This window comes from Molothrus ater, chromosome 9 (genome assembly GCF_012460135.2).
Source record: "Molothrus ater isolate BHLD 08-10-18 breed brown headed cowbird chromosome 9, BPBGC_Mater_1.1, whole genome shotgun sequence".
Classification (NCBI taxonomy): domain Eukaryota; kingdom Metazoa; phylum Chordata; class Aves; order Passeriformes; family Icteridae; genus Molothrus; species Molothrus ater.
The window spans coordinates 12,125,828-12,148,863 of NC_050486.2; the positions used below are offsets into that span (position 1 = coordinate 12,125,828).

At 36.8% G+C, this 23,036-nt stretch overlaps 1 protein-coding gene across 1 annotated transcript in view; it reads right to left on the reverse strand.

Moving 5' to 3' along the window:
- The window catches only part of LOC118689478 (uncharacterized oxidoreductase YtbE-like), a 42,214-nt gene extending 21,270 nt beyond the window's left edge, over positions 1–20,944 (reverse strand). The window contains exons 1-5 of the mRNA XM_054515789.1: positions 20,872–20,944; positions 12,662–12,833; positions 12,009–12,097; positions 11,330–11,578; positions 4,796–4,897 (exon numbers count right to left, since the gene is read on the reverse strand). Of these exons, the coding sequence (XP_054371764.1) occupies positions 4,796–4,897; positions 11,330–11,578; positions 12,009–12,097; positions 12,662–12,833; positions 20,872–20,944 (685 nt within the window). The remainder of the gene's footprint in view (positions 1–4,795; positions 4,898–11,329; positions 11,579–12,008; positions 12,098–12,661; positions 12,834–20,871) is intronic.
- Positions 20,945–23,036: the final 2,092 nt, after the last annotated feature.

The window sequence follows — 23,036 nt, forward strand, 5'->3', positions numbered from 1 at the left end:
TAAGTAAATACTATCCTAAATTCCATTCCAAATCCTTTATTTTATACTTGCAGGTACCTACAAAAAATCTAAAACCAGTAAAGAAAATAATTCTCCTCTGCCATTCATTTGTTCTTAACTCAACATCAGGAAGTTGCAATGGCTTATCAGTAGAAGCTTCTCGGGAGGTTGTTCATTAAAAACATCTTCTGATCACTGGGGCTGAATACCAAGACCAGGTGCAGAATTCTGATCCCCAAGCTACAGAACCACTGTAAGAGTTGGCACAATTCCCTCTGGAAGCAAGGTCAGGCCTAAATGCATGCAAATCCCAGGTCTGAAGTCATGGAAGACACAGACTGTAAGACAAAACAGAAATCTCTGAACTGAATTCTTTCTTCATCAGCACACAAAAGTCTCATGAATAAAGCAGTGTTGTAATTCATCACTATGAGAAGGAAGCATTCTAATACTTTCTGTATGATTTGGGGAAATATACATAAAATTTGTCTGCTTGATTCATGGGATGGAATGATACAACTGCCATAGGTTTGGATACCACCATAAATATCCATCTACCTTTGCTGACCAGAACTCTATCACATTTTCCCCTGGAAAGATATTAATGAAAACCAGCAACTTTAATGACTTGGCTCTGTCTATACAATAGGAATAATACAAAACCAAAATAAAAGTATAATCTTGCCTTTGTAGCAAAGAGAAGATAGAGGGTATAAACATACAAATTTCAGGTTAAAGAGGGAAAGATGCTAGTAGAACATTTAATGGACTCTAAGAAACTACTGAAGGATTTAGCCAGGAGAAAAGATGAACATATTTAGCCAAAGACTCTCTAGCTCAAGGGCAAACAAGAAAGACACAGGATGTTCCTAATGCAATTCAGAGGGATTAAAACAACTGAAGAAGGTATAACTTCCAGGGTGTGTTATTTTAACACAGATAATTAATGTAGTATGTCATACTGTTACAGTAAAAGACAACAATGGCTTTAGAATCCCTAGCAATATTTTTGGGCATGCTCTCATATCTGTCATGGTACCGTCAGGATTCTGGGAAATTGTTTTTAACCTGAAGTGTGATCTTAAGATAGCTGCTCAGTCACCTGAGGCAGCTGAACAGGAGATTCAGACACAGGGAACAGTGCTAAAACATGAAACCTTCTTTCAAGTGTTGCTGAGGCTCCAGCCTTGGGGCAGTAACCACATTCCCTTCAGTTTCCAAAGCACGTTGGATGCAAGCAGTGCAGCCCAAAACTTCAGTATGGTGAGCAATCAGCTGGAGAGGGAAACCAGATCCCCAACAAACACTACTCAGATTCTCATTGTAAATTGTTCATAATTCCAGTACACATCATATCAGGACAAAAGAGTCTTTCACAAAATGCTAACCTCAAATCCCTTTTGATGAAATAGAAAACCAGTGGTAAACCAGAGAGGGGATTATTCAGTGATAGCAGAGAATCTCTCTCATCACTTGAAACTACTACTTCTGTTTATGATAATATTCTGATGTTACAGCTCAACTCCAAACCTGAATTAGCAGTACATATAAGAAGCATTACCAAGCAGCTATGGATTAGGAAACAGTAAACAAGGATGCCCACACATCTCAATGAAAGCACATCTACCAATTCCACACCAAGTTCATTGGCACCTGCTGCCTTCAAATAGCAATAAACCTGCAACAATAAATCCTCTACAGCCAGAGTTTATGAAAAAACTTGGGAGTTTATGAAAATCCGACTCAATATAATATGAGTTTTGTTTAATTCTTCATGCAAATTTTCTGCTTCCTAAAATATATATTTTAATAATTCTGAAAAATATTAAGATTTTTTGAAATTTGTTGCACAAAGTTTATATTACTTAGGGACAGGGTCTTTTAAATTAGTCCACACTGACCTAGACTGGGCACAGACCCAGAAGCTCTGTCTCTCCTCAGGGTGGGAAGACACTTGGGGCCAGAGCCCTGTGAGTTGTGTTACAGCAGCCCTGTGTCTATCCCAGCAGCTCTGTGTGGGCTCTCAGATGAACCTGAATGAATCTTTGTAGACATACCTTTAAAAAAATTCTCTCAGAGCTATGAATATAGATGGAGTTGGTATTTTGGTTGTGTCAACTTTTGACCAATGTGACCTATCTAAAAGTTAATATAATATTAAAAAAAAATCTCCATTACAGACTTTTACAGTCTAGAGTACTAACACTTTATTTACTCTCCTTCTAGTTTAATTGATAATAATAATAGATAATTAATAATTTACATTACTTTAAAATAATGTTTCCTGTCCCAGGTAGGTGGAATTTTGCAGAATAAATACTAACCTGGATTTAAATTGAAGAATGAGATTTACAAATACCTGCATTCAAACCACCCGTGAATACAGAGAAATGATTAAACAAATTCTTGGTGACTTCAGCACTTAGGTCAATACTGACAACTTTTAACCATCTTGCACGACCCTTGCAGACCTTTCTACAACACCAATTTTTTTCTACAGAGGACAGTGGATATTGCCTCTCCACTTTCAGATGCTCTTCAGGATGGACACAGCTAGCTACTAACCCCACTTCATAGTTGAATAATTTCAACATTACCTTTGTGAATTGACTGCAGAAGCAAATTATTTGTTTAAAATGTCAACCTTTGAACGTGAAGCATTTAGTTTATATTTTTTTTCCAAAGTAACCATATCAAAAAATAAAAAAGTAACAGAATTCCAAACACAAACCAATGACTACCTCTAATGTCTCTAATCTAATGTCAGAGAAAACAAAGAACTCCCTTGTTCATAGAGCTTTCAATTTCTTCCCCTAATCAATGAAGATTTTATTATTTTCCTCCAGTAAAGATTTTGACCAAATCCTACATTCAATTCAAACCATGTTGCTCACATAACACATAGCAAGTCACAAAGATATGCAGCAAGTGTTTAATCCTCAGTGGAAAATCTAGTGGTTAACCATGCAAACAAATTATTTAACTTTTTGCTCAGGAATCATTGCATTTCCAACTCCAGAGTGGTCAACATCTGCATGTCATTTCAGGAACACATAGTTATGGTCAGGACATCCAGAGTCTGTATCCCCTAAAGCAGAAGTGTGGAAGTTGAGGTTCTAAGGCACTTGACTCAACCAGACCATTACATTTTCCTTCCCCTGTAAATGATCTGAGGTAATTTCAACAACCAGAGCTGGAAAATTTATCCTCAGCTAAATGATTCATGAGTCCACAGAATGCTTAAATTCAGAAAAAGACTGAAAGTAGCAACATGGAAATTGAAAAAAACATTGAATAAATGCAACCACAAGGGAAAACAATCCAGCATGAGATACCTTTAAAGAGGTATCATGCATAGAGACAAAGACAAAAAGCAATTTTCCTCTCTGTTTGTGAAAAGAGCAATAGTATTTCCAGTGACTTTTATTAAAAGACCACTGAATTGCTCGTAGTCTTTTCCATTAGGAAGATACAGACAAAGGAAGATCCTGTAAAACAGAAGACATCACAAAGATGCATGCAAAAGCAGAATAAATCCCATAGGATAGGAATAATAATAGAATGTGGAAAATACAACCTGTTTGCAACAAATAAGGATGGCATATCTAGGCACAAATGGCATGCAGTAGCTTAAATACTCATTAGAAAAAAACCTTCCCAGTGGAAAAGATGAAATGCATTGTGGAATAATCCATCTTTGGATGTAAGTGCTATTCATGGTTTGAAATACTAGGTGAGTGAAGCACTTCTTTAAAAACTGAATGTTGTCATGTCTTACATGGCAGAAAACACTTTTAGCAACTTCCCTTATGCTCAATATAAAAAGAACAAAAGATATATCAAAGATCATTTACTTCTGTGTTTGCAGAAGCACAGCAAATCAAAGGAAGGACTGAAGTGTAAGAGGCTCTGGTAAAGCTGGTAGCGACACACAGCCTGAGATTGCCTCTGTACAACTCCCCTGCTGCAATCACTATTTCAGCAGCTCTGGGTCAGTGGATAGATTACTTCATCCAAAAGTCTTCTCCCCACCTGTGGAACTTCTCTGAAGCTGTAAACAGGGTGCTCCACATGGCCCAAGAATGGCATGACAGGATCTTCTCTCACATAATTTCTAATGATTCTGCATACTTCAGGAGCAAAATCCTCCTCTTAAATCTACAGTCTACTCTTCCTGTAACTATGATCATAAACTGAAGCTTGTGCACTGAAAATCAAAGTGAATTATCCCAACCTGAGAGAGTAGCTCCATTCTTTGAAAATTCTTCCCAAAAGTTTGTACCAAAGAATCTGCAGTTGAGTATTTGTTTCTCACCTAGACATTTCATTTTGTTAACTTTCAAAATGCAGTTATAAAATACCGCGACATATGATAAATTGGAACATGGCATCATACAGTCACAAAAAAAACAAACCTAAAGGAGACAAAACTTTGCATGATTTATACTTAAAAAGGAGGTTACAAAGACATTCTGTAGTGTTCAATGCTGTTCTGTGGTGGCATAGAGATTTCAATGAATCAGTGTATTTCCTCAAGAAAGTATGCACACCATTATTAATCTCATGGACCGAATCTGACAACATATTATTTACAAGCAGGACCAAACTGCTAATACTGCAATTTTCAAAGAGATTTTTGAAACTTACACACCCAAATTCCATTGAAATTTGAACATCCAGTTCAAATTATGTTTCTGAACGTCTCTCACTATGAGTTTCCCAATCCCAAAGCACACTATAATTCCTTTTTCTGAGGTAGCTTAGGTTATTAGGTTATCTGAGGTTATTAGATCACCTTTCTCATAGAGCTCTTCCATTGCTCTCCAGGTTTCAGCTCGGACCTCTCGATTGCTTTTACCAGGAACCTGTGCATCAGGCCAGTGAATCAAATAAAGATCTAAAAAAGAAATAGAACCAGACTGCTTATTAAAGTGTCCAAAAATAATCAAACCACATGAGACAGCATTTTCCCTCCAGTGGCCCCTGACACATTATCATGATAATAGTTCCAATCAATCACTGCTCAGTGATCATTACTGGATGTATCCAGTTAGTTGTAATAAATGAATTCTATAACATCACATTAACAGCTAAGGGTAGCAGAACTTGCACATGTTCCACATGCTTAGGTCATTGTAATCAGAATTTCATGGTCACATATGCACTTAATAAACTTTCCACACATAACAAGCCCTGTTTAAATCAAAAGGATTTTGGTCACTGGACTACTGCTTATTAAGTGCTGCAAGTCTTCCATTTCACAGAAGATAAATATATTTGACAGTTCTGCAGATATTTTATACAACCTCAGCAGTGGGTCTGCCTTTTTCCTTCCTAAAGAATACTTCCACATATGGATTTCTATTGGAAAATATAGCACATTCTTTATACAGATTTTTTTGTCTAAACTTCATGTCAGCCTTTGTAAATTTTTTTAAATTAATAAAGAATATTTTAAGGGAACAAAATTATTCTTTATTACATTTTTTGGAATGTTAGCACAATTTCAAACACAATTAAGATTTACTGCTGATGAAATTATCTCTAAATCATAGAACCTTTTCCTGACCAACCTAAACCTTCCCTGACACTGCTCCATGCCACCCCTTGGGTCACTGGTCACCAGAGAGAAGAGACCAGTGCTGCCCCTCCAGCACTGGTCCCTTCTCTTTGTGTGCTGTCTTCCTGCAAGAGAAAAACATTGAGAAATGTACATCTACTGGACTCAGTTCCAAATCAGACTTAAATTTAAAAAATTGTGATCTATAACTCTTTTACAAGTTTGTAGACACTGCTAGACATTCTGAAGTAGAAATGTAGAGATACTTGGAAAACAATTGCATTTCTATTCAAATTCCAACTGCAGATTAAACAGGTAACTGCAGGTATCCCAGTCAAACAGGTTTTGGCCTTTGCTGCATATATTAGTCTGATGAAAAACAGGAAAAGAAAATAAACAGATGACTGAGATGTGTACCATTTTCTTTGTGCTTCATAATATTCCTTTTCTGGCAGTTCAAATAGAGTTAAGAAATAAAAAAACCTGACTTGTTTTCAATGAGAAGAGTGTTTTGTTTTTTGGATACATCAATCCATTCATTTACAGCACTTATTTGTGAAAATACAGATCTTCTCCTTTGGGAATCATGAAAAAAAGGGGGGGAAAAAAGGGGAAAAAAGCCTTTTATTCCCAGTTTAAGGGCTACACTAACAATTACTGAATCAGTGGGCTGATATATTAGCTTTCCCCCTCTAAAAGTACAAATTCAACCTTGATTTAAGATGAAAATGTACCATGAAATTTGTTACAATACACCGGCTCCAATTTTGGCACATCATTGCAACAAGTAAGTGCTTTATTTACCTTAAAAATCTAATCAGAACAGTACAGAATTATGGACAGCTAAATACATTAGAGATGTAGCAAGGAAAACATTATTTTGGATGTGTCACAAAATCCCCAAGCTACATTTGCACTTTCTGATATCAATAATCCATTTAAATACAATTTTGAACTCTTAAGACTTTTTAAACACAATAGCTAAGACAAGCCAATAATCACTCATATATAATCATCTGCAATGTCTGGTTTTGTATCCCATTTAAGGAGAAAGTTGCTTGCTCTTTGCCCTTTTATCCATAAAATCCACTTCCAATTCCACATGCAGTCTTGCTGATCACCAATCTATCAATAATTACTTCTTTACTAATTTCTCTGAGAAACAAAGTTGTATTTATTAAAATGGATTTGGATTGGACATGGATTTGGGATATCTGTGACTTTTAACTGAAAACTAGTACTGGGATATTGATTAAAGCATTTGGTGAGGTTACATTCAAAACTCAGGACTAGTCACATTTTGTTGCCAATAAAATTTCCACTGATTTATATCAGATATAAACACAAAGGATTAGCATTATGAATTGCTAATGTCAAGTGCTCATTTTGATCCAAAATTATATATGCTACTGGGGCTACTTACTGCATAGAGACTGACATGTTTGTATTGAAACTTTTTTGCTTCTATAAAGCAAGTGTCATATAGAAGTAGGTGTAAGTTACTGAGATCTGATGCCTACCTCCCAGAAAAATGGAAGAATTATATATTTTTAATTGCTGCTTGCTATGTTCTCCAAACCAGACTAATAAGAACCGCTTAACTATGCAAAAAAACCCGTCATTTAGCAAAAATAATCACACTTCAGCAGAATTTCACCACCAGTTACTTCTCCAAAAGCCTGACTGTTCAGTTAGACACCACAGTGTGGAAATGATCACTGAAATAGTTACATCATGGATTTCCACAGACACAGATGCATTGTACTCTGCTCAGGAAACTGAAACATTCTCCAAAGAAAGACTTCTAAGAGATTTAATAACTGAAAGATCTCTGGCCTTGAACATCCAAAAAAAAACAATGCAACATATCCCCCCTTCTCTGTAGTAGTGTCTGAGGCCTCTGATGCAAACAAGATTAGCTGTTGGTCCTTTATTTTAGAAAGGTTTTCTTACCAGGTACACCATGACCATATCCTTCCATTATGTTTCTTTCAATTTAGGCTTTTTCATTGAAATAAAAATTACTTCAAATTCCAAAATATTGGCATTTAGGACTAGAAAGCATCTACTGGATCACAAAGTACAGTTTTCTGACTGCAAGAAGTGTCCCTGAAAGGTGTGGGGCAAAGGTGCCTTATCTCAGACAAAGAGTGGAATAGTCCTTCTGCCAGTCATGTGTGAAGCACCCCAGCACAGCCAGGACCTTACTTCTACTGCAGCTGTTAGAAAACTTTCCATCATATCTGCAGGCCAATAAAAACAACAAGCACCTCACAAACCAAGCTCTGTGATTTCATCTTTATTTGTACACACATTCACACCCTACACCCACACACACATTTTCTTCTGCTTAAAATATTTTCCCTCCTGGGGTACTGTGAGAACACAAACACTCTTAAATTCCTTTGGGAGGCAAGAAATTAGCTTTAAATCATTGAAACAGCCTAAAGTTCTAGTAATCACAGGAGGTTTTTAAGAACAGCCTACATTTTTATTGAGAACACGAGGCTGCGCCTTGTAGCGTGGAAAAAAGGAATCAATATCTTGAGATGCCTTCCAACAATGTATTTTTAGAAAATAATCCTCAGTCAAAAAATCCACCTTGATTCACAGTATCAGGATGCACTTGAGGAAGAAGGGAAAAAACCTACAAACATTCACAGTCTGGTTTCATATTTAACAGCTTTTTAAAACATCCTTTGCACACAGTCAGGCTGTAATGGTGCAGCCGTGAGCGGAGGCCTGAAGGTCATTAAATGTCAATGCACAGTGGTGCAGGAAAACTAAAACTAACACCTGAGCTGCTTTCACACAGACATTTAAAATATAATGGCCTATTGCAGCACCTACAATCAACACACTTCCTCTTAACTGGCCATTTCACACATTTAAAAGCCAACATGTTGTTTTTGTGGAAATAAAAGTTTGCATTTCTATGCAAAATCCCTAATACAATATTTTTTAAAAAGTTAGATTTGACTAAAACAACCTAGTAGCAGTATGAAAAACAAGCCTGGCCTTCTATCAAGCCTGAAAGCAAAAATATATTCTGCAATGTTTCCCAGCTGTCTTAATGCTGGGAATCATATTTCCTTGCTTTTCTCAGCAGTCACTTAATATTGATATGATGTATTTTTGTTTCTCACTTAATCCTTTTTTGTTCTTTTTGTGTTTCCTTCTATTGAACAAGGATCAATGCGAAACAATCTACAAAGTGTTTTGAAGCAATACAGAGTCTGAATTATGATAATACCCTAATTTTGTGTGGTTCATCTATGACAGTGAAGCTGCTGATAGAGCATTTGTCCAGCTCCAGTTGGGGATTTGTGATAGGCCAGACTTGCCTGAATGGGACAAACTCGGGACAGTCAGAAGGAAAATAAAATCGTTTATGAATTTGGTAACCCACAAAGCAGCATTCAAGAAGTTACTTTAGAGGTTGGATCTAAATCCCAAGGAATGTATTCTGCTACTGCCAAACCTGTAAAATCTGCTGCCATTCCATATTGGTTTACTGTTACTGCTAGTTGAGGATCACATTTAGAAAATGCAAGGAGGAGAGTATCTGTTGCAACCACTGCCCACAAATAATACAATTTTCCATCATGCCATGGATATATAACCTTCCAGCTCAAAAAAAAAAAAAAAATCCTGGAACACTGCTCTCCTAGTACCACTTGTCTGAAAAGTGTTCATTGAAAAGGCTTCATAACAAGTATTTTATATGGAGTATTTTACATTTTCTCTTAAAAAGCCATGACTGCTTTCAACAGCTCACACTCCATATACTGATAATGCAAAGACTTATTAATTCCTGTCAGATTGTTTCTCAAGTTTCTAATTCAGTCTTTATGGATGGACTGGGTAACTCCTAAGGACCCTCCAGAAAATGAACATAAACAAAGATCTTAGCTGTGCATTTAGCTGCCAGAGCTCCTCTAGCTTTTTCTTTTTGCACTTCTGGATTACTAACTTTCCCTCCAACATAAAGATCTAACATCCCAGATATATTATTCAGGATCTTTCAGTTTTCTTTATAAACTACGTATCTTTATAGAACATGTGAACCCCCACATACTTGGTTAATACTATGGAAGGAATCAGGGGAATTCTGATTTATTTTGATCATATAAATACGATTTAGGTCACCATGGCAGACTAAGTGGTTCAGGAACAACTGTAGGAATTTTTGAGACATCACACAGTCTTCCACATCAGTCGAAGAAAGGTGAAGAAGGAGGGAAGATAGCTGAGACTATTAAAAAACCAAAACAAAAATATAAAAAATGAGGAAAAATCTAGTATGGAGACTAATTGTGCAGGCAGCTGTAACATTCCTAAATTGCTCTTAGTAATATGTGCAGAAGAAGTTTCAGCTCTTAACACATCTGACAAACAAGTTCTGTTTATGCTATTCCAAGGATTCACTCACATAGTGACAGCATTAGCACATTTCTTGCTCTCAGATATTCTTTTTCTTCTTTTAAACATTTCTTCTTAGGAGAAACTCAGTATTTGTGTGAGCATCTACTCTAATCTACTACCTGAGATAAAAAGAACAACTTACAGTACTAGAAGGAATCACTGCAAATGACCTCTTGGAACTGAGTCAAGTTTTCCTCTCATCAACATTCAGCACCAGTGCCAGAGCAAGCAGAAGAAAAAAGAAAGCAAACAAAATATAACAAGAAGAAAACAAAGAGGAGGAATAATGTTATTTCTCAGTTTAAAGGAGAAAGTCAGGGCTCAAAACTTTTTTTATTAAAGTCTCAATAAATGCAGTGACCTGCATTTGCACAGGAAAAACAAAAAGGACTTTTCATTTATTTTGTATTATTCTGTACCTGTGGAGAAGTTAAGAGATACATTTCCAGAAGAAATGGAGCCAAAGAAGTGCAGGTATCTCAGTCTTTAACAGATACAGGTTTTGCTCTCTTCACCTTGGGAACTACTCAAGTAAAAAAAGGCAGTGAATACAGCACACAGCTGCCATTGATATTATACATTATTAATTCAGCAAAATTCACTTCCTCATTGAAGTCTGCTCATTGCTAAAATATGCAAATATCATGTTTATTTACAGGTGTCTCCACGCCTATGACCTGTTGCAAAGAACTAATTGGCATCATTACTGCAACTCTGCCTGTCTAGTAAGGGAGTAACAATATCAGATCTTAGGCAACTGAGCAGTTTATGATCAGGGTAAATTTACAAATGCAGTGTTAGTTAAGCTTTAATTTTAGTTTTCTAAATTCTTTTAGATACTTCTAACATTTTCTCCAAAAAATATTCCATCAAACAGACCAAACCAAAGGTAGTATTCAGAATTTTAAAAAGTTAAAAGGCCTACGAAGTAAGTTTTAGAAAGAACCCCCATTCCTTGAGGAAAAAAAAACATCACAGAAGAAACTAGGCATCTTTGTCACCCTGTTGCCAATATATTATTGTAAAGTTTATAAATCCTTGTTTTGTAGGTTTTGGATGATTTTAGCAAAATATAAAACTGATGTAGTTTTTCCTCAAGTAATTTAATAACAAAAAATACCTTTACAAAACATTTGCAACAAGAAAAAGCTCTGTACTCCAAATCGTACACATGTGAACTTCCTAAAGAACAAATGGAACAAGAAACCTGCAAATGTGTAAATTAAGGCAGAATTTGGTTTCTGTGACCCATCTGTACTACACAAATTTTTTTCGGAATTCATTCATCTTTGCAAGTCCTCCCATGGAAAGCACAACAAATGAGCTATATGTAAAGATTCATACCAAGATATTCAACACCGAGTCTTTCACACGACTCCAAGCAGGCCTTTTTTGTGTTGTCATAGCCATAATCACTGTGCCACAGCTTGGTAGTTATCCAGAGGTCCTCTCTCTTCACACCACTCTCTCTGATGGCCCTTTGGAGGAGGGATTCACAGCCATATCTCTTTGCTGTGTCAATGTGACGAATGCCACATTTCTGCAGGGCATGGACCACCGCGCCATGGGAATAGCCACCCCGGTGGGAAGTACCTAAACACACAAAAGCAGAAGTGAATTGTCAGCAGTGAATTATGAGGGGCATATTTTAGCATTGTTTTCAATTGTTATTTTTTTAAATATTGTCACAAAAGCTTCTTATTTAATTTTCATTGCCTCGTAGTAAAGAAACAGGAACCGACTGATCTTTAGGCTTGGAAAATACATGAAGTAGGAGAAGTTGGTGCTGATCAGAAGCAATTCCATCAAAATCAAATATCAAAAGCATTTAACTGTAAAAAAGTAATTTAAGGAGCTAGGCTGAAAATCATCAAAGAGAAAACACATATTTTATGGGAAATTAGTATATATCTTTTAATTTTCATACAGAAGCATAGCAGTTACAAATTAGAGTATTTTAAAAAACCCAAAAACCTGAACAACTTTTAATATCATTTACTTCTCAAAAAGCATATCCTGAAACCTTTACTCTGTTGAACTCCTGGTAGCTTGAAATCATTACTGCATTGTACAATCCCAGGCTGGGCCACAGCGCAGGTGCCAGTCACATAATGTCACATTCAGCAGTAACCAAAACAATGGAATCCTACAAAAGAGTTACAGAATGGGCATGCAGGGAGTTTCAGCAACAAAATCCTGTTACTGTCATTGTGTGGGGATTCACTGGATCTGTATTTTGCATGTCAAGGGGACGGAAGGAGGAGGAGACTCAGCAGGAAAAGCAACCACCAGGAGGACTTCAGATAAAGAACTGGTTGAGAGCAAGGAGGATGATGTTTCTACTTACCCTTTCCTGTTAGTTGCTTTTCCTGCCATGAGCCCCTCACCCATTCACCCTCAGTCCACACACTTCCCACAAACAGTATTTTCTACAGTTTGTTGGAGGAAATGCTCAGTCAGTTCCCAAAGTCACCCCCTTCCAAGCTGATGATTAGTACTTAAAGGCCCTCATGCTGTAAACAACAGGCAGCACAAAACAGCTCCTTCACTGACTTGAGACAAGGCCCTGCACAGTCCTGAACAGCAGCAGGGCTTTAGCCACTGCCAAATCTAAAAAAATAAAGGAATAAAGGACTCCAAAGAATTATTTAAAGTGAAATCTGTACCTGCTCTTACCCTTCTCTTTCCACCCCAAACACTACCTGCACATTATGGAAGTGCCCCTGGCTGGCCAGCCAGGCTGGCAGGAAGAGGCCCCCACTGAAAGCTCCACAGGTGCTGCTCCGCAGAGCCCCCGCGCCCAGCGGGGCAGCAACGCCCAGGGGAGGCTGCAGGACGTTCTCACACGCTTTAACAACCAGCAGCAATGAGGAGGACTCAGAAAAGTCCAACTTGCATGGAAGGTGAACCAGGTTTTCCTAAATGCTTGTCATTTTGGCTCATTCCTGATCTTAGAAGGAAAGCCAGTGAGTCTTGCTGAGCGCTCGAAGTTATTTAAACTAAGATATAATCTCCCACCCATGCACATCAGGATCATGACATCCTGCTAAACACAAAAGGACAATTTCCACTTTACATTTGAGGCCAACAAAATGTGGAGTTGGAGTCAAGAATAAAACTCTTGACTTCATGGATTTGAAAGCGATGAAACTATAATACTGCATACCTACAATTCTGACATGCATTCGTAAATAATTTACCTTCCAAACATAAACAAAGTTTCAATGTTCTAAAAGACAAAACTTTAAATATTTTTTTCATAGCCACTAATTATGATTTCTAATTGGCTTAATTTCTGAGACAACTAGAAATAAATGTCTCTACAACTTGTTTTACATCAAAATAAGCTAAGTCAAGCTACATTCAGCTAAGTCAAGTTGGTTTTCAAAACAGCTATTTCAAAATCTTCATGAACGTTTAAGAATTTTAGATGACAGCAATGCTACTACATTATAGTTATGGGCAAAGAAAATATATATGCAATTTTACAATATTGAATTTTATTACTAAAGGAATTTTATTACAAAATTATATAACTAGCACAGAAAAATTACTATATTTCTTCACAACAAACCCTTCACTTTTAATATGCTGGTACTGGTGCAAAATAAATGAGGTTGTAACTATTGTGTCTGTTTCTGGCTGAATGGACATTTCTAAGCACAGAATGAATGGAGTTCATTTAGAGGTCTTGCAAATGGACTCAGACTCTTTTCATGCATAATGGATTTCAGTAAGAACATTTAGGACAAACAACTTTTTCTTTTTTTTTTTTACATTTAACCCTTTAAGTTAAAGGGAGAGAGTGGTTAAGAAACAAAAATCAGAATAATTTTGTTATTGTTCCCCATTCAGTGATGGTATGCACATTTGTTACACAAGAAATAAAGCAGCAAGATCAGTCTGGAGGAAATTATCTCAATTTCTATGCCTAAAAATGAACTACAACAGTCCTGGTGCACTACACAGTAATCAAAAAGAAATCAACAATTACTTAATATTACCACTTTGCAAGCCAACTTAATCATGAACAATAGGTTGATAAGTTAATTATGCTACTAATAGAACACTTCTAGACTTTAGAAACCACAGTTTTCCTGTGTTTACACAAGTGATCAAAGAAGTTACAAGTCATAGATGCAGAAGGATAACGAAAGTGAAGGGACTGAACTTTCTAATTCTTTTTCCATTAGAAATTTAAACAATGCTATTTGAACACATTAACATTCTCACATGTTTGGGATTCCCCTTTGCTCATAGAGATGTAATTCACACTGCACATATATATTAAAAGACAGAATCCAATCGCGCATTTAAAACTACTATGAACCTACACCCTTTCCATCTCCTTCCAGTTTCTAAAATTATTTAATACATTTGTTCCCTAGAATTTGCTGATAAGAAATAGGAGCTCCTTTCAAGAAACTATGTCAAATACCAGTAAGTTTGGAAAAGCTTCCTATTTTTTAGCTAATATTTTAACTTCTTTCCTAGGGAAATAGCACTGTCACCTCACTGACTGAACTAAGCCAAATTTGACAGACTGCAAAACATGCAAGACAATTACATTTCTACAGATTTTGTGAAAAATTGGTGCTTGTAAGGGACAAGGATACTGCAGTGAAAATATGGATAGGTCAGAGGACACAAATCCATGGACAGCAGGCTTAACTGGATACATTGTTATTTTGTCACAGTTACTCATCACTTTCCCGGTACCCTGAAGAACACTGCCATCAAAACTGGAGTGAGAAAATGCTCTGACAATCTATAAAATGATACAAAGATTATTAGAAGGGCAGACTCCTGCTCACAATGCAGTTGTTACGGGGGAAAAGCCCTAACATGCCAATCAGCAACACCACCCCCAACCCCTCAAAACCAGAAAATCAGCAACATCTCCACCCCCGACCCCACCAAATATGTAAAACAAGTAACAAACCACCCGCTATCCCCCCTCCCAGATTTATGCACAATCAATCTCAGCTCTCAGCCTCATTAAACTTTCTGTTCTCCCTCACAAAGCTGTAGAACTACAGAGAGAGATCCAAAGCACCAACAGTTTTTCAAAACAGAACCAGGATCTGCTTTCTCTCCCTGCTTTCTCCCTCCCTTTGTGGCAAAGTGTCAAGTTTTTTGTGAAATGTGAAACAATTATTCATTTGAACATATAAAAATTCCAATGATATGAATAATTTTGGCTACTTGAATTCAGTGGAATAACATTAGGAAAGATCCTGCTGGTGATACCCCAGCCAGAATATTTAGAGATCATATCAGAGACTAATGATCTTCTGACATCAGTACTAAATTTAGAGTTGACAAAGAAAACATCTGTAAAAATACCATTCCTTGCTGATTTTTTACCTCAAATTAATCACCTAAAAACTCTCAAAAGCAAAAGCTCAAACATTCTCTTCTCAACTTTTAGACACCCATCATGTATCTATGGTATTTCATACCATACCAGGCTTGAAACACCTGATTCTGTTAACTTTAGTTCTACTATTCCAATATTACATCAATATAACACATCTTATGAATATATTGAATTTTTTGGTGTTCATACAGTTTGATTTCCTAATGACCTTACGAGAAAGTGTGATGATAAAACATGAAATGGCCATACATAATGCAAATGAACATATAACACGTTTCCAGGTTAACTGCTCAGGCATTCACAAAACCACATGCCTCTTCTATGGAAAGTCCCAAAGACAGACAATCCTTACTTGTTGTCCTTGCTGTCTGTCTTATATCCTCCTTCTGATTTTGTATTCATATGATCCTCTGACAAGCTGACTCAGACTGTTAAATGGCCAAAAAAGAGAGTACAGTTTCAGAATTATTCATGAACCTGAATCATTCCTCATAATTCCTCAGAGAGGAAAACCCACTAAATTTTGTGCAAGAGATGGAGCAAAACAAGTTCTCCCTTTAGCAGCAGCAGTTAAATAATGTAATTTAATAAATTATTTTATTCAAATTAAAAAAAAATAAAATAAAAGCACAGTTATGTCCTAGCCAATCAACAAAAGATCAGAATGACCTTCTCCTTGAATGACTTTTCTCCTGGAGCCCTTCTTTCTGTTATATTACCCAAAACTCTCCCTACAGCTGCTCTCAGACAAGTCAATAATGCCACATTAACTTTCTACTACCTCAGCACTAGAACCCAAGTAAACTTGCCATAGTAAACTATTTGGCATAGTTTTATCTTAACAGTGTCAATTACTCTGAAAATCCTATGCAGCATGTGATGACAAAATTCAAGCATCCTCTCCCTAGATTTCTAGAGAGGCTTCCTTCTGCACCAGGTGAAACCAAAGTCAACCTTGCTATGAAGTTACTGCACTCTACAATTTTCATGAGGCAACTAGAGACTATTTCAAGGTAAGAGATCCAAATTTATAACAATTACTTTTACAAAATAACTTGGATATTTTATTCAGAGTACAAGACTGGCACCCAATGTGTATATAAAATAGGGCAGCTACTCCAGAGGGAATGGAGCCTACGGAGACAACGGGCTTCTGGAAAAACTGGTAGGATACCATCAACAATGACAGAAAGACACTGAGCAGACTCCCATTATATAATCAATGGTTTATAACTGGGCAGAACAAAAGCAGCACACAGGTTCATCTAAAACTCAGTCATTTAAGGCAAGTTTCTCTTGCGTCTGTAAAAGTTATTTGGATTATGAATGATTTAAGTTTTTTAGTATGTAAGTTTTACTTTGGTAATGCTTCTGTTTCTTATTCTTTTGTTTGCCTGTTTGTCTGCTAAATGTGATCCAGTGCTTAACAGAGGACTGTTTTCCCCCTGTGCGACTCAGAACACACTAACAGAATTCAGTAACATGAACAAAAAAAGTAAGCAAGCATGATTTAAAACTCTGCAATTCTACTCAGGCAAGTCTACACAGGCAATGAAACAAAATGCAGGAATACAGCCTTGCCTCAAGGCAAGAGGGTAGGAGAGAGCCATTACATGTTTATTATGTATCCAGGGAAAGGGAAGCCAGAATTGCTGGTTTTCTCTCTTCCTGAGAGGAAGGAAGAAATGGCAACGAGCCATTGTTGACAGAAGCACTCTATTCCCTCCATCCCAAAGAGGCTCTGACTGTAGAGGATATTCAGATCATCTACTGTAAAATGACCACACATTTCTGTTCACTGACCCATCACTTATCTCCTCAGAACCCTAGACAGAGAGTAGGTACAAGAGTAACTTCTCAGAATGTGTCTCACAGCAATCCCAGGAAGTCTGCAAGTGGCATCTGATATCAGTGGGACGCTATTGCTCTGATATGGCACCAATTCACTGATGGATTTCTGGCAGCAGAAATAACTATATCACCCCAAAAATGCAAATTTTTCTTTCAGCAATAGTAAAGAGATTTCCACTGGAAAAGTGCCAGCTATTTAAATTATTCATCTGTAGTAGTCAAATATTTTAATCATGCAGAATCTATCAATAAAATCTGGAAGGAGAACTGTACATTTGGAAGGTAATTATGAATGTGTAAGCCATGTAAAAATTTCATAAGCAGAGCAGCAGCACACATTTATTTAAATGCCCTTACAGACAGACTGCCAAATCTTAAAGCCTTTCTTTCACTCCACACTTTCCCACCACCGTGAGAACTACTTCTCATTAACAACCAAATTGGTTTCAGATGCTCTGCTATAAGATGTTACCTTAGAAACCATTTGGTAAAAGACTGTGGCTTCCTTCCATAGAAATCTCAAGCAGTGAAAAGGCAGATTTTCTGGCATAAATCAAATCCAATTTCTAGGGTTCACTAAACCTTTTCTCCTCAGAATAATGTTTTGTGACTAGATCTTAGCAGTTAATAGTGCACGAAGAATTGCTGGTGTGAACCAGTTTTAAATTATTTTCATTCTATTCCCTTCTTAACTCAATTGAAACTACTTTCAATACTTACCATACTTGATAGAACCTTTAACTTCATAACTATGAGGATATTTACTATGTTCAGCAAATAAACAGACTGAACAAAAATATTATTTTCCTTCTTTTTTAAAACATGTCCTTAGACTATCTGATAAGGACGACATTAATTAATTAATATTAGACATTTGGAGATACTTTACAAATGAGACAAATACTACAAATGAGACAAACCCGTGACAAATTTTTTCACCTCTATAAAACTTTCACAAAAAAGAATGATCAAAAAAAAAAACTATGCCCATATTTTGTACTTAATTAGAACATTATCAAAATAATTTCTGCTGAGAAAGGTTGACTTAAATATAAATTATATAAATAATTTATGATAACACATAGCCAACATCCAGTTATGTAGAGGGACAGCAAATTTAAGATGTAGTTGAATGTGAGACCAATAATGCAAAGCCACTTAAAATACTGTAAAGATAATATTATAGGAAAAATTATAAAGAGAACTGTGATTTGTAGTGACTCATCGCTTTACACAATGAAAAGCTATGTACAATAATTACCATTGAGACATCCTAATTCAAGCTGATGGGTAATTTCTGACATCATACCAGTGCTCTTTACTTGCAAAGTGCAATTATGAATGATGACAGATCCTCCTCCTGGAGGTTCACCACGTGTCCCACTGGTAACTAATTGTGCTCGTGAGCTCCAAGGACAGCAACAACCCAGCTCCCCTCAGTGCAAACTAAACTGAGCAATAAACAACACTTCTGATTAAATGCTTCTTTCTCCCCACATCATCTTAAGAATTTAAAATGCATTTTCTAAAAGTTTCTGAGACAAATAACATCTCCTCTAGCCCCTCCTGTCACACTACACATTCAGCTTTAGAACTGTACACATTAGAATGCAAAGCACCTCCACTGAGGCACTAAGAATGACAAACAGACCTTCAAGTTATGAAACTGCTGCAAAGCCACAAAGAGAAGTTTCCCCTTTCTCTCCCTCCTTCCCCTTTAACAAGGATTTTGTATTGCTCTCTGTGCTGTACTTTGCATAAACATTAGAAGAGAGTTTAGGAATTAGTACCTCCCTTCTCGTCTGGTGGCATGAGGAACTACTGCAATTCAGGTTGCAGCAGCATGTGACATCACCATCCACTGCTGCCAAAACTATGCTAGCAAGCTCTGGCAAAGTATGATGACTAAAATCTGCTGGATGAAGGTTGAAAGATAAAGCTTAGCTTTCTTTCCCCCCCCCGCTCCCAAAGTTTGGTATATTTTTTTTACACTAAAGAAAACGCGCTGAAATACAAAAATTATATATACTGGAGCTTGCTTCTCTCTTAATTTCAAACTGCTTACAAATCATTTGTTCTTCTCTTGGGCAATTAGGCTTGTAACATTTAAAATCCTTAATGGCAAAGAAAAGTTAAAAGCATACACATGAAGTGCCTCTGCTTACACTAGTAGAAGTTTTAATTATTAAACAGTGGTAGAAACCTAAATTGATTTATTACTTAAACTTAGTGAAGGCTATCTAAAATTCACCTATATCACATCAGCAATACAGTGATTACCAAAAGAATCCAGTGTAAGAAAGGAAGCTATTTTTCTGCTATTAAATCACAGTTCATATGCCATAATATAAGGTAAAATCCCCAGCAAACATATAAAAAGCTGACCTCATAGATTTGTAGGTGTACAAGAGAGCAGAGACAAAGCAGCAACTTCCCTCAGAAAAAAAATGAGAATATTTCTGTACTGTGTAGACTCTCATGAAAGCAAAAGCTGGCCCAGCGTTTTGCCACAGATGCATTTATTAGTACCCCTTAAAAACAAGACTTGTATAGTATTCAGTCCTTTTTAAGCAGCAAAACAGCACCAGGCTGGAAGGAGGTGAAGCTGGAAGAAAGCAAGGAAGGCAGGGGCTCACGAGGTTCAGTCAGGCTGGGAGAGGACACTGCTCTGCTCCATTGCCTACAAGCACCCAGCTGCCTGGGATGTGGCCACAGTCCATACAGGAGAGAAGTTAAATATCTGGAGGCCCTCAAAGATCAAGTACAACTTCTCAAGGTCAGATCTACTGAAACAGTGGATGAATTGAGACAGAAAGATTTATAGAGGTGGCATTTTGTTCATCACAAGAGGCTATTAAGGCAACTTGGTAACCATGGGTGAGAAGCAGAGCCTCAAGAGAATAAAAAAAATGGCTGAGACATAAAAAAAAAGGGAAGAAATAAACAGCCAATTCTTATTACAGGATAAGATTAATAGCAGGGAGTGCCATAGGTCTTGGTATCAGGACCACTGTTCCATAAATTTCTTTAAGAATCAAAGCCAAGAAGAAACAGGAGCCATGAATTTAAAAAAAAGGCAGTAACAGTAGAAAATTTTAAAAAAGTGAAGGCTTGACTCTACTGCCATTGAATTGAAAAGCAAAATCTCATTTTATTCCAGCAGGACTGGGTCTTTTTTTGACCACAGCTAAGTTTAAGAATGAGAATAAGCAAATCTAGGATAATCATTAAGTAGGTAACTGGTTTACTAATACATAATGGAATGTTAAAATACTTCCATTCAGCATTAAGATTAAAATTTCTGTAGCATTTTGATGAAAAAATCCCAACACAACCTGATGCAATGAAAGTGGAGCAATCTGATTCTGTGCTTTTTGCCAGGAGGTCTATTTGTTGTGAAAAGAACTGGGAACAACACAAGAAGTCCTGAGTGGCGCAAATGATGCAATGTCTTACAGCAAAAATCAGTCAAAACTTACTTTTAGGATTTATTTACTTAGACAAGGGTACAGCAGAGTATCAGGAATGTTATCTATGAACAACCCTGAAATGAGGACAGAGATATTTTAATGGTTTCCCTTGAGTCTGGAAGGATTGTGTGTGTATTACTTTCCTGCAGCTCTGGCTGTTGACCAGAAGCTGCTCAGAGCAGTACCTGACTGCCTTCCAGCTCCAGCACCTACAACAATGATGCTGGGCAGTCTTGAATGACCTTCTGTAAAGAACATTATTACTACTGATAAAATAGTCCCTCTGTATGACCTCAGCAAGGCACAATGAGTATAAGGACTTGATTATTTTGTTTAGTAATTGTGTGTCCTGATGCCCCTTCCCAAACAAATATGCAATTAATTTTATTCTTTAATAAGAGGGTATCATTAGAGACTTTTTTATCTCATCAAGTTGTTATTCATTCTAGCTGCCCCAAAGATTCCATAGAAAACAACAAAAAGATTCTATGTACTTTTGGTATCACAAGCCCATCTTTTCAAGAAATCACTGGCTACTTGACCAAGCCATCAGAATTTAATTATTATCATCCCTAAAAAAAAAACCCAAACAAAACAATTAACACAAATTAACAAAGAAAAACACACAGAAACCCCTGTTCTAATGGGAATGTAACTACCATATAAAGGGGATCAAGAGAGTTTCAACAGAAAGTACCAAAACAATCCTGAAGAGATGTCGACCATTCTCACATGACCTTGACAAAGGTCCTAATATTTCAGATACAGGAAGAAAAGCCCTTGTGCTACTGAATTATAATCAAATGGTATAGAGAGTGGCAGTTCACTCCTCAGACTTTAAAAAAAGGGAAGTGACAACTGTCTAAGTGAGAGTTTCCTACTGAACAGAAGTAAGCATGAACAGTTTAAATTATGCATTTTTCTTCCAAAACCTGATGGGGATGATACTGTGTATACCATTTTGACAAGTGATAATTTTTTTAGGAAAGCACAAAGTATCCTGTAGTTAAGAAACTATAAGAATATAATTTTCTACCATAGTACAAAGTCTCACCAACAGATTCTCAGACATATGTAGCTCCTATGGAAAAGTGTAACTACATCTGTAACTTCTAAACAGGGTCAGGTTTTATATCAGTTATTTGCCATGCAATTCTAAAACACTAATCTTATGAGCAAGATAGTGCATGTATCCTTTTCCTAATGCAATCTACAGCCACTGTGAGGTAATATGCTCTCTGGGGCACAGATTTACCCTTGAGACAAGTATTAGGGCCAAAATGCCAATTCATTTTAGACTTAAGCCTACTCCAGTAGAAAGCAGCCTTTGTAATGAAAATTGACCATAAACATGCTTAACCCTCTGCACGTGAATGTTGGCTAACACAACAGTTAGCACTAAACCATCTGAAACATAAAGTCACCAGCAGTTTTCATAATCATACAATAAACAAGGTGCAGATTACTTTAATCTGTTAATTAAAACTTTACCTGTACAATATATTTCTAACATAAAGGTGAGCTGCCTTATAATATAATTGCTTGGTGTCTCAGGCAAGTCAGCTTGTTTTACCATTGCTAGTACACTGGTCTTCTTGCCAGACACAAGACACTAAGAATATGCATCTAAGTAGATAGGAAATTTTGGATATACACAATTTGGCATGTTATTCCAAGTAACCTTCAGACTGAACACAAATTTTGCATACTCCATGGCCTTCTCTGGTGTAAAAATTCATCCTTCTCACTAGAGATTTTAATGGAAATGGATCCTTCTCACTAAGAACAGTTTATACAAGAGCACAACGCCCCAGAAAGGGAATGGTAACCTAATGAAAGACTTAAACTCCTTTCCCACGTGTTGCCTCTTGCATCAAACCTTGACCAACTTACTGAACTTCCATATAAATAATAAATAAGCTGTGGCACAGAAACCCATTAAAAATGAAACCATACCGAAAAACCACCATCACAAATACCTTTTGGTAACTGAAGCCTGAACAGGAAGAAGAGATAATTTTGACAGAATGCTATTCCAGGGTGTGGTGGCACTCTCTTGAGTCACACGTTCTGGACAAGAAACACATTACCCATCTCCTAATTCAGCTCTCAGATACTACAAAAGGGGTTTTATCACTTAAAAATAACTTGCAAAGCTATCTCAGCTGCCTTCCAGGTAGCACAACTGGACGGTTGAAACCATCTTTATGCATATTTATCTCTTTTATTTACCTCTGAAACTTTTAGTAAGACTATCTAGCAACAGATGCAATATCTGTATCTATTAAAGTTGTCTTTGAGGCACCAGACAAAAATTAGGTCTGCATGTTTAGAGGGATAAGAAATGGTA